The sequence below is a fragment of the Oncorhynchus nerka genome, linkage group LG12 (genome assembly GCF_034236695.1).
Source record: "Oncorhynchus nerka isolate Pitt River linkage group LG12, Oner_Uvic_2.0, whole genome shotgun sequence".
NCBI lineage: Eukaryota > Metazoa > Chordata > Actinopteri > Salmoniformes > Salmonidae > Oncorhynchus > Oncorhynchus nerka.
The window spans coordinates 13,749,248-13,761,278 of NC_088407.1; the positions used below are offsets into that span (position 1 = coordinate 13,749,248).

At 47.0% G+C, this 12,031-nt stretch overlaps 1 protein-coding gene across 1 annotated transcript in view; it reads left to right on the forward strand.

Annotated features, from left to right (window-relative positions):
* Positions 1–12,031, forward strand: part of LOC115123834 (protein Shroom4-like) — a 55,572-nt gene that overhangs the window by 3,066 nt on the left and 40,475 nt on the right. Inside the window, exons 2-3 of the mRNA XM_065025252.1 lie at positions 1,684–1,748; positions 1,845–5,122. Coding sequence (XP_064881324.1) covers positions 1,684–1,748; positions 1,845–5,122 — 3,343 coding nt within the window. The remainder of the gene's footprint in view (positions 1–1,683; positions 1,749–1,844; positions 5,123–12,031) is intronic.

Below are 12,031 nucleotides of genomic sequence, written 5' to 3' on the forward strand. Positions count from 1 at the left end.
AACCATGTGTGGAATACAGTAAGGCAGATTAACCATGTGTGGAATACAGTAAAGCAGATTAACCATGTGTGGAATACAGTAAGGCAGATCAACCATGTGTGGAATACAGTAAGGCAGATTAACCATGTGTGGAATACAGTAAAGCAGATTAACCATGTGTGGAATACAGTAAAGCAGATTAACCATGTGTGGAATACAGTAAGGCAGATCAACCATGTGTGGAATACAGTAAGGCAGATCAACCATGTGTGGAATACAGTAAGGCAGATTAACCATGTGTGGAATACAGTAAGGAAGATCAACCATGTGTGGAATACAGTAAGGCAGATTAACCATGTGTGGAATACAGTAAAGCAGATTAACCATGTGTGGAATACAGTAAGGCAGATCAACCATGTGTGGAATACAGTAAGGAAGATTAACCATGTGTGGAATACAGTAAGGCAGATTAACCATGTGTGGAATACAGTAAAGCAGATTAACCATGTGTGGAATACAGTAAGGCAGATTAACCATGTGTGGAATACAGTAAGGCAGATCAACCATGTGTGGAATACAGTAAGGCAGATTAACCATGTGTGGAATACAGTAAGGCAGACCAACCATGTGTAGAATACAGGAAGGCAGATTAACCATGTGTGGAATACAGTAAGGCAGACCAACCATGTGTGGAATACAGTAAGGCAGACAAACCATGTGTGGAATACAGTAAGGCAGACCAACCATGTGTGGAATACAGTAAGGCAGATTAACCATGTGTGGAATACAGTAAGGCAGATTAACCATGTGTGGAATACAGTAAAGCAGATTAACCATGTGTGGAATACAGTAAGGCAGATCAACCATGTGTGGAATACAGTAAGGAAGATTAACCATGTGTGGAATACAGTAAGGCGGATTAACCATGTGTGGAATACAGTAAGGCAGATTAACCATGTGTGGAATACAGTAAGGCAGACCAACCATGTGTGGAATACAGTAAGGCAGATTAACCATGTGTGCAATACAGTAAGGCAGATCAACCATGTGTGGAATACAGTAAGGCAGATTAACCATGTGTGGAATACAGTAAGGCAGACCAACCATGTGTGGAATACAGTAAGGCAGATTAACCATGTGTGGAATACAGTAAGGCAGATCAACCATGTGTGGAATACAGTAAAGCAGATTAACCATGTGTGGAATACAGTAAAGCAGATTAACCATGTGTGGAATACAGTAAGGCAGATTAACCATGTGTGGAATACAGTAAAGCAGATTAACCATGTGTGGAATACAGTAAGGCAGATCAACCATGTGTGGAATACAGTAAGGCAGATCAACCATGTGTGGAATACAGTAAGGCATATTAACCATGTGTGGAATACAGTAAGGCAGATCAACCATGTGTGGAATACAGTAAAGCAGATTAACCATGTGTGGAATACAGTAAAGCAGATTAACCATGTGTGGAATACAGTAAGGCAGATTAACCATGTGTGGAATACAGTAAGGCAGATAAAACTCACTGGAAGATTTAGTGCAACTAGGATTCTATTTCAAAGAGACCAGGTTTAGAGGGTAACATTCCTCCCTCTCTACCCATCCCTCTCCCCTCCCCTCCCTTGCTCCCTCTCCCCCTCTCTCCACCCCCACCTCCCTCTCCCCCTCTCTCCACCTCTCTCTCCCCGTCCCTCTCCACAGTGATCTGTCTATCCAGTGGAATCAGCTCTCCAGACACTACTCCACAGACCACAGCAGTTCTTTAGGTTTGATTTGATTTGAACACAATCTAACCACACATGCGTTTACAATAATAGAGGATAATGTTTAACATCGGATTTACATTATGATCCTTGTTTTAGGTAGCATGGAGAGCCTGGAGCCTCCTAGCAGCCAAGTGTACTACGATTCCCAGAATTCACCAGTGGACCCTGCCATCTTCAACAACAAGAGGGACTACAATTCCCCTGTTGACCCCGGCATCTTCAACAACAAGAGAGACTACAATTCCCAGAATTCCACAGTGGACCCTGCCATCTTTAACAACAAGAGAGACTACGATTCTCAGAATTCCCCAGTGGACCCTGTCATCTTCAACAACAAGAGAGACTACGATTCCCAGAATTCCCCTGTCGACCCTGTCATCTTCAACAACAAGAGAGACTCTGCCTATAGTTCTTTTTCAGCTAGTTCTAATACGTCTGACTATACTGTCTCACTGAGGCCTGGTGAAGCCTGTTCCATGGACAATATCCTCCAGAGCCTGGGGCCAGGGGGGCCCACCAGCCAGGGGTATGCCTGCGGCGATGCACCGTCCCTGGGGAGGGAGTCAGGCGAGCCCCAAGATGAGACCAGGACCTCTGCCTTACTAAAGTCTGGGTCGCTGACCAGACCCAGAGTGAGGCGGCCAGAAGCGAAGGAGAGACCATCTTCATACTGTTATGAGGACGAGAGGAGGAAGGGAGAAGGGGAGATGGGTGGAGGAGAAGGGGAAAGGGAGGTTTCGAGTCCCCCCCAGCCACCGACCAGGAAGGACAGTTTCAGGGCCACCCGGGGTTGCTCCGGGGTCACAGATGTCAAAGTACAACGATGCATCCCTGACCCCGTCGGAATTCCCAGCCTCTCCCATTGCCATGCCGAAGACGATGACGACGATCTTCTGAACATTCCGGGCGTTCCAAGCAACAACAGCTATCCTGCTACTAGTGAGACATCAAAGACTGAGGGAAACAGAAATGGAAACAGGGTTGGGAATTTCAAAGGTGATTCCTTAGAGCAGTACTACACCCTTATCTCCAAGAAAAAAAGTTCCCGTAAGGACAGCAACTCAGTGATCCAGAATAGCCACCCAGAGCCCCTTTCCCCCTTCCTCCCTGCCCCAGAGATAAGCTCCACTTCTCCCATCTCAAGCTCCGGCCCTCCTGACACCTCCATAGATCCAGAACCCTTAGGGGAGCCCAGCCACCTCCTCCCCCAGAACAAGCACTCCTCATTAGGTCTCTACAGACACAGCGCCCCTGAGAAACTCTTGTCCCAGCTACGTCTCCTAGAGTTCTCCAGCGACCCCTCAGACTCTTCAGACCGTAGCTCCGCCTCCCCCTCCAGCTCCCAGTGGTCTCATTCCCCCTTTCACCCCACCAGAGAGAACCTATCTGAGGATCTAGGGAGTAACAACGCCCCTGTCCAACTCCAGCAGAACCAGGGGAAATGGAGAGAGGGTGTTGGAGGAGGAGCGAGTCGCTGCTCTTCCCCAGGATCGGTGGACATCGATGGGGTTAGAGAGGCAGGGGAGATGGGATTGGTGGTAGGGGGGGCTGCTGCTACTCTCCTCTCTCCCATCCAGCTCCAACACCCCTGGGCTAGGTCATTGAGTGTACCAGGGTCAGAGAAGCCTTCTGGAGGCTGTAACCAGGGAGGAGTGAGCTCTGAGCGGGTACGGAAGACAGACTTTGGGCCTCTCAGTGCTGCAGCAAGTGTGGATAGCCTACTTGAGGAGAATCTGAGAGGAGGAGGAAGAGAAGAAAGAAGAGGAGAAAGAGAGGAGGATGATGATGGAGAGGTGCTGATGAAGAAACCCAGGAGTCACCGTTCGTCCCGGTCACGCCGCCGCAGCGAACGCTTCGCCACGAACCTCCGAAATGAGATCCAGCGCAAGAAAGCTCAGCTGTCGAAGAGCAAAGGCCCAGGAGGGTTGCTCTACGGCGGGGAGACGGTCGAGGAAGAAGAGGGTCCTGACCTGGAGGACCTCCAGAGGGAAGAGGCTGACAATCTCAAGGAAAGGTGCTCCCAGGAAAGGTGCTCCCAAGGCAGGTACACCTCGTCTGATGACAGCCGATCAGCTCCAGCCCCTGGAAGTCTACTGGCCTCTACTTCCACACCCCAGCTCCACCAGCTGTCCCCAACCCCAGTTTCAGCTCTGCAACCCCCCAGGGATGAAGATCCTGAACGACCAGAGGACCAAGACCAAGCGTCAGACCCATCCAGGACCACCCAGAGGTTGGTTCCAGCCATGCCCAGCTGCGATGTGGGAACCCAGGTGGCGGAGGAGCAAGATCCAGCTGGTATGGCTCGCCAATGGAGGTGGACGCCCGAACACAATTACCAACTGGAAATGGACACCGACCGCCAGGGCGAGAGGGTTACAGGGGCCCTGGGGTTATCAGGACGAGGAAGAGCAACCTCCTCCTCTTCCTCCACCATCACTCGTTCTTCTCGTACGGAGGAGTGTGATGTTCTTCCTTTCGCAGATCGTTGTAAGTTCTTTGAGGAGACCAGTAGGAGTATGTCTGTGTGGAATCTGCCAGGCCTGACGAGTCGAAGACAGAGGCCAGATAGACACGGGAGGCAGCCTCATCCATCCACGCTGGAGAATCAGGGAGGGGGCTACGGACAGGGAAAAGCCCAGCGGAGGTACTCGTACCAGGGGGGAATCCAGAAGGAAAGTCCCCTATCGATTACAACCATGGAGACCCGGAGACAATTGATTTGCAGTAACAGGGATAGAGAAAAGGAGGGGGAGAGAGAAAAGGAGGGGGAGAGAGCGAAAGAGAGGGAGAGAGAGAAGGAGAGAGAGAAGGAGAGGGAGAGAGAAAAGGAGAAGGAGAGAGAAAAGGAGAGGGAGAGAGAAAAGGAGAGGGAGAAGGAGAGGGAGAGAGAAAAGGAGAGGGAGAGAGAAAAGGAGAGGGAGAGAGAAAAGGAGAGGGAGAAGGAGAGGGAGAGAGAAAAGGAGAGGGAGTGGGAAAGAGCGAAGAAAAGGGAGGACAGAGCAAGAGAGAGGGAGATGGCGCTTGAAAGGGAGAGAGAGCGGGAGAGAGAGGAGCAGAGACTATGCGAAGAGAAGGCTAGACTGAGAGAGAGGGAGAGAGAACGAGAGAAGGAGATTGAGCTGGTGAGGGAATGTGAGAGGGAGATAGAGAGACAAGGAGAGAGGGAGAGAGAGTCACTCAGTACAGCTCGGGACCTCTACAACACTCGGACTCAGCCCCAGGCATACCAGAAGAACCAGCCCCACTCCTGCCCCCATCTCCAAGCCCAGATAGAGGCCCCTCATTCAGCCTTCCACCCTGTCAAAACCCCTCTTCTCCAGGACAACCAGGCTCCACATCAGGGGTACCTACCATATGTCTACACACCAACAGAGGCAAGTATAGGCTACTGTTATAGAGAACATAGACAGTATCTTCTACAGTTTTTGAAGATGCCCAACACTATTAAATGTATCCAGATGTGAATGAGGATGTAATGTGTTGTAGATTGCTTAGCCTTGGGTGATACATGAGGATATAAAGACACTGTTTTTAAAAATTTACTTTATCAACTGATTCCTGTCTTTGAGATGGAACTGAATCTACAAGCCTTTTATTATTCATTATTAATCTGTCCCCCAAATTGAGTTTTTCAGCAGATGTTAAGAAACCCTTTATAACATATCATCTCCTCTATAGTCTGTATGAAATAGCTGTTCTCCTCCTCTATAGTCTGTATGAAATAGCTGCTCTCCTCCTCTATAGTCTGGATGAAATAGCTGCTCTCCTCCTCTATAGTCTGGATGAAATAGCTGCTCTCCTCCTCTATAGTCTGGATGAAATAGCTGCTCCCCTCCTCTATAGTCTGGATGAAATAGCTGCTCCCCTCCTCTATAGTCTGGATGAAATAGCTGCTCTCCTCCTCTATAGTCTGGATGAAATAGCTGCTCTCCTCCTCTATAGTCTGGATGAAATAGCTGCTCTACTCCTCTTTAGTCTGGATGAAATAGCTGCTCTCCTCCTCTATAGTCTGGATGAAATAGCTGCTCTCCTCCTCTATAGTCTGGATGAAATAGCTGCTCTCCTCCTCTATAGTCTGGATGAAATAGCTGCTCTCCTCCTCTATAGTCTGGATGAAATAGCTGCTCTCCTCCTCTATAGTCTGGATGAAATAGCTGCTCTCCTCCTCTATAGTCTGGATGAAATAGCTGCTCTCCTCCTCTATAGTCTGGATGAAATAGCTGCTCTCCTCCTCTATAGTCTGGATGAAATAGCTGCTCTCCTCTTCTATCGTCTGGATGAAATAGCTGCTCTCCTCCTCTATAGTCTGGATGAAATAGCTGCTCTCCTCCTCTATAGTCTGGATGAAATAGCTGCTCTCCTCTTCTATCGTCTGGATGAAATAGCTGCTCTCCTCCTCTATAGTCTGGATGAAATAGCTGCTCTATATAGTCTGGATGAAATAGCTGCTCTACTCCTCTATAGTCTGGATGAAATAGCTGCTCTCCTCCTCTGTAGTCTGGATGAAATAGCTGCTCTCCTCCTCTTATAGTCTGGATGAAATAGCTGTTCTCCTCCCCTATAGTCTGGATGAAATAGCTGCTCTATATAGTCTGGATGAAATAGCTGCTCTCCTCCGCTATAGTCTGGATTAAATAGCTGCTCTCCTCCTCTATAGTCTGGATTAAATAGCTGCTCTCCTCAATAGTCTGGATGAAATAGCTGCTCTCCTCTTTAGTCTGGATGAAATAGCTGCTCTCCTCCTCTATAATCTGGATGAAATAGCTGCTCTCCTCCTCTATAGTCTGGATGAAATAGCTGCTCTCCTCCTCTATAGTCTGGATGAAATAGCTGCTCTCCTCCTCTATAGTCTGGATGAAATAGCTGCTCTCCTCCTCTATAGTCTGGATGAAATAGCTGCTCTCCTCTTCTATCGTCTGGATGAAATAGCTGCTCTCCTCCTCTATAGTCTGGATGAAATAGCTGCTCTCCTCCTCTATAGTCTGGATGAAATAGCTGCTCTCCTCCTCTATAGTCTGGATGAAATAGCTGCTCTCCTCCTCTATAGTCTGGATGAAATAGCTGCTCTCTTCCTCTATAGTCTGGATGAAATAGCTGCTCTCCTCCTCTAAAGTCTGGATGAAATAGCTGCTCTCCTCCCCTATAGTCTGGATGAAATAGCTGCTCTCTTCCCCTAAAGTCTGGATGAAATAGCTGCTCTCCTCCTCTATAGTCTGGATGAAATAGCTGCTCTCTTCCCCTATAGTCTGGATGAAATAGCTGCTCTCCTCCTCTATAGTCTGGATGAAATAGCTGCTCTATATAGTCTGGATGAAATAGCTGCTCTCCTCTTTAGTCTGGATGAAATAGCTGCTCTACTCCTCTATAGTCTGGATGAAATAGCTGCTCCCCTCCTCTATAATCTGGATGAAATAACTGCTCTCCTCCTCTATAGTCTGGATGAAATAGCTGCTCTCTTCCCCTATAGTCTGGATGAAATAGCTGCTCTCCTCCTCTATAGTCTGGATGAAATAGCTGCTCTCTTCCCCTATAGTCTGGATGAAATAGCTGCTCTCCTCCTCTATAGTCTGGATGAAATAGCTGCTCTCTTCCCCTATAGTCTGGATGAAATAGCTGCTCTCCTCCTCTATAGTCTGGATGAAATAGCTGCTCTCTTCCCCTGTAGTCTGGATGAAATAGCTGCTCTATATAGTCTGGATGAAATAGCTGCTCTCCTCTTTAGTCTGGATGAAATAGCTGCTCTCCTCCTCTATAGTCTGGATGAAATAGCTGCTCTCCTCTTTAGTCTGGATGAAATAGCTGCTCTACTCCTCTATAGTCTGGATGAAATAGCTGCTCCCCTCCTCTATAATCTGGATGAAATAACTGCTCTCCTCCTCTATAGTCTGGATGAAATAGCTGCTCTATATAGTCTGGATGAAATAGCTGCTCTCCTCCTCTTTAGTCTGGATGAAATAGCTGCTCTCCTCCGCTATAGTCTGGATGAAATAGCTGCTCTCCTCCTCTTTAGTCTGGATGAAATAGTTGCTCTCCTCCTCTTTAGTCTGGATGAAATAGCTGCTCTCCTCCGCTATAGTCTGGATTAAATAGCTGCTCTCCTCCTCTATAGTCTGGATGAAATAGCTGCTCTCCTCCGCTATAGTCTGGATTAAATAGCTGCTCTCCTCCTCTATAGTCTGGATGAAATAGCTGCTCTCCTCCTCTATAGTCTGGATGAAATAGCTGCTCTCCTCTTCTATAGTCTGGATGAAATAGCTGCTCTCCTCCTCTATAGTCTGGATGAAATAGCTGCTCCCCTCCTCTATAGTCTGGATGAAATAGCTGCTCTCCTCCTCTATAGTCTGGATGAAATAGCTGCTCTCCTCCCCCATAGTCTGGATGAAATAGCTGCTCTCCTCTTTAGTCTGGATGAAATAGCTGCTCTCCTCCTCTATAGTCTGGATGAAATAGCTGCTCTCCTCCTCTATAGTCTGGATGAAATAGCTGCTCTCTTCCCCTATAGTCTGGATGAAATAGTTGCTCTCCTCTCTAGTCTGGGTGAAATAGCTGCTCTCCTCCTCCATAGTCTGGATGAAATAGCTGCTCTCCTCCTCTATAGTCTGGATGAAATAGCTGCTCTCCTCTTCTATCGTCTGGATGAAATAGTTGCTCTATATAGTCTGGATGAAATAGCTGCTCTACTCCTCTATAGTCTGGATGAAATAGCTGCTCTCCTCCTCTATAGTCTGGATGAAATAGCTGCTCTCCTCCTCTATAGTCTGGATGAAATAGTTGCTCTCCTCCTCTTTAGTCTGGATGAAATAGCTGCTCTCCTCCGCTATAGTCTGGATTAAATAGCTGCTCTCCTCAATAGTCTGGATGAAATAGCTGCTCTCCTCCTCTATAGTCTGGATGAAATAGCTGCTCTCCTCCGTTATAGTCTGGATTAAATAGCTGCTCTCCTCAATAGTCTGGATGAAATAGCTGCTCTCCTCCTCTATAGTCTGGATGAAATAGCTGCTCTCCTCCTCTATAATCTGGATGAAATAGTTGCTCTCCTCCTCTATAGTCTGGATGAAATAGTTGCTCTCCTCTCTAGTCTGGATGAAATAGCTGCTCTCACCCTCTATAGTCTGGATGAAATAGTTGCTCTCCTCTCTAGTCTGGGTGAAATAGCTGCTCTCCTCAACTATAGTCTGGATGAAATAGCTGCTCTCCTCCTCTATAGTCTGGATGAAATAGCTGCTCTCCTCCTCTATAGTCTGGGTGAAATAGCTGCTCTCCTCTTCTATCGTCTGGATGAAATATCTGCTCTCTTCTGTATTCTGGATGAAATTGCTGCTCTCCTCTTTAGTCTGGATGAAATAGCTGCTCTCCTCTTTAGTCTGGATGAAATTGCTGCTCTCCTCTGTAGTCTGGATGAAATAGCTGCTCTCCTCTATAGTCTGGATGAAATAGCTGCTCCCCTCCTCTATAATCTGAATGAAATAGCTGCTCTCCTCTTTAGTCTGGATGAAATTGCTGCTCTCCTCTGTAGTCTGGATGAAATACCTGCTCTCCGCCTCTATAGTCTGGATGAAATAGCTGCTCTCCTCCCCCATAGTCTGGATGAAATAGCTGCTCTCCTCTTTAGTCTGGATGAAATAGCTGCTCCCCTCCTCTATAATCTGTATGAAATAGCTGCTCTCTTCCTCTATAGTCTGGATGAAATAGCTGCTCTCCTCCTCTATAGTCTGGATGAAATAGCTGCTCTCCTCCTCTATAGTCTGGATGAAATAGCTGCTCTCCTCCTCTAAAGTCTGGATGAAATAGCTGCTCTCCTCCTCTGTAGTCTGGATGAAATAGCTGCTCTCCTCCTCTATAGTCTGGATGAAATAGCTGCTCTCCTCCTCTATAGTCTGGATGAAATAGCTGCTCTCCTCCTCTATAGTCTGTATGAAATAGCTGCTCTCCTCCTCTATAGTCTGGATGAAATAGCTGCTCTCTTCCTCTATAGTCTGGATGAAATAGCTGCTCTCCTCCTCTATAGTCTGTATGAAATAGCTGCTCTCCTCCTCTATAGTCTGGATGAAATAGCTGCTCTCCTCCTCTGTAGTCTGGATGAAATAGCTGCTCTCCTCCTCTGTAGTCTGGATGAAATAGCTGCTCTCCTCCTCTATAGTCTGGATGAAATAGCTGCTCTCCTCCTCTATAGTCTGGATGAAATAGCTGCTCTCCTCCTCTATAGTCTGGATGAAATAGCTGCACTATATAGTCTGGATGAAATAGTTGCTCTCCTCCTCTTTAGTCTGGATGAAATAGCTGCTCTCCTCCGCTATAGTCTGGATTAAATAGCTGCTCTCCTCAATAGTCTGGATGAAATAGCTGCTCTCCTCCCCTATAGTCTGGATGAAATAGCTGCTCTCTTCTGTATTCTGGATGAAATTGCTGCTCTCCTCTGTAGTCTGGATGAAATAGCTGCTCTCCTCTTTAGTCTGGATGAAATAGCTGCTCTCCTCTTTAGTCTGGATGAAATTGCTGCTCTCCTCTGTAGTCTGGATGAAATAGCTGCTCTCCTCTATAGTCTGGATGAAATAGCTGCTCCCCTCCTCTATAGTCTGGATGAAATAGCTGCTCTCCTCCCCCATAGTCTGGATGAAATAGCTGCTCTCCTCTTTAGTCTGGATGAAATAGCTGCTCTCCTCCTCTATAGTCTGGATGAAATAGTTGCTCTCCTCTCTAGTCTGGGTGAAATAGCTGCTCTCCTCCTCCATAGTCTGGATGAAATAGCTGCTCTCCTCCTCTATAGTCTGGATGAAATAGCTGCTCTCCTCCTCTATAGTCTGGATGAAATAGCTGCTCTCCTCAATAGTCTGGATGAAATAGCTGCTATCCTCCTCTCTAGTCTGGGTGAAATAGCTGCTCTCCTCCTCCATAGTCTGGATAAAATAGCTGCTCTCCTCCTCTATAGTCTGGATGAAATAGCTGCTCTCCTCCTCTATAGTCTGGGTGAAATAGCTGCTCTCCTCTTCTATCGTCTGGATGAAATAGCTGCTCTCCTCTTTAGTCTGGATGAAATAGCTGCTCTCCTCCTCCATAGTCTGGATGAAATAGCTGCTCTCCTCTTTAGTCTGGATGAAATAGCTGCTCTCCTCCTCTATAGTCTGAATGAAATAGCTGCTCTCCTCCCCTATAGTCTGGATGAAATAGCTGCTCTCTTCTGTATTCTGGATGAAATTGCTGCTCTCCTCTTTAGTCTGGATGAAATTGCTGCTCTCCTCTGTAGTCTGGATGAAATAGCTGCTCTCCTCTATAGTCTGGATGAAATAGCTGCTCCCCTCCTCTATAGTCTGGATGAAATAGCTGCTCCCCTCCTCTATAGTCTGGATGAAATAGCTGCTCTCCTCTTTAGTCTGGATGAAATAGCTGCTCTCCTCTGTAGTCTGGATGAAATAGCTGCTCTCCTCTTCTATCGTCTGGATGAAATAGCTGCTCTCCTCTTCTATCGTCTGGATGAAATAGCTGCTCTCCTCCTCTATAGTCTGGATGAAATAGCTGCTCTCTATAGTCTGGATGAAATAGCTGCTCTCCTCCTCTATAGTCTGGATGAAATAGCTGCTCTCCTCCTCTAAAGTCTGGATGAAATAGCTGCTCTCCTCCTCTAAAGTCTGGATGAAATAGCTGCTCTCCTCCTCTATAGTCTGGATGAAATAGCTGCTCTATATAGTCTGGATGAAATAGCTGCTCTACTCCTCTATAGTCTGGATGAAATAGCTGCTCTCCTCCGCTATAGTCTGGATTAAATAGCTGCTCTCCTCAATAGTCTGGATGAAATAGCTGCTCTCCTCTTTAGTCTGGATGAAATAGCTGCTCTCCTCCTCTATAATCTGGATGAAATAGCTGCTCTCCTCCTCTATAGTCTGGATGAAATAGCTGCTCTCCTCCTCTATAGTCTGGATGAAATAGCTGCTCTCCTCTTCTATCGTCTGGATGAAATAGCTGCTCTCCTCCTCTATAGTCTGGATGAAATAGCTGCTCTCCTCCTCTATAGTCTGGATGAAATAGCTGCTCTCCTCTTTAGTCTGGATGAAATAGCTGCTCTCCTCCTCTAAAGTCTGGATGAAATAGCTGCTCTCCTCCCCTATAGTCTGGATGAAATAGCTGCTCTCTTCCCCTAAAGTCTGGATGAAATAGCTGCTCTCCTCCTCTATAGTCTGGATGAAATAGCTGCTCTCTTCCCCTATAGTCTGGATGAAATAGCTGCTCTCCTCCTCTTTAGTCTGGATGAAATAGCTGCTCTCTTCCCCTATAGTCTGGATGAAATA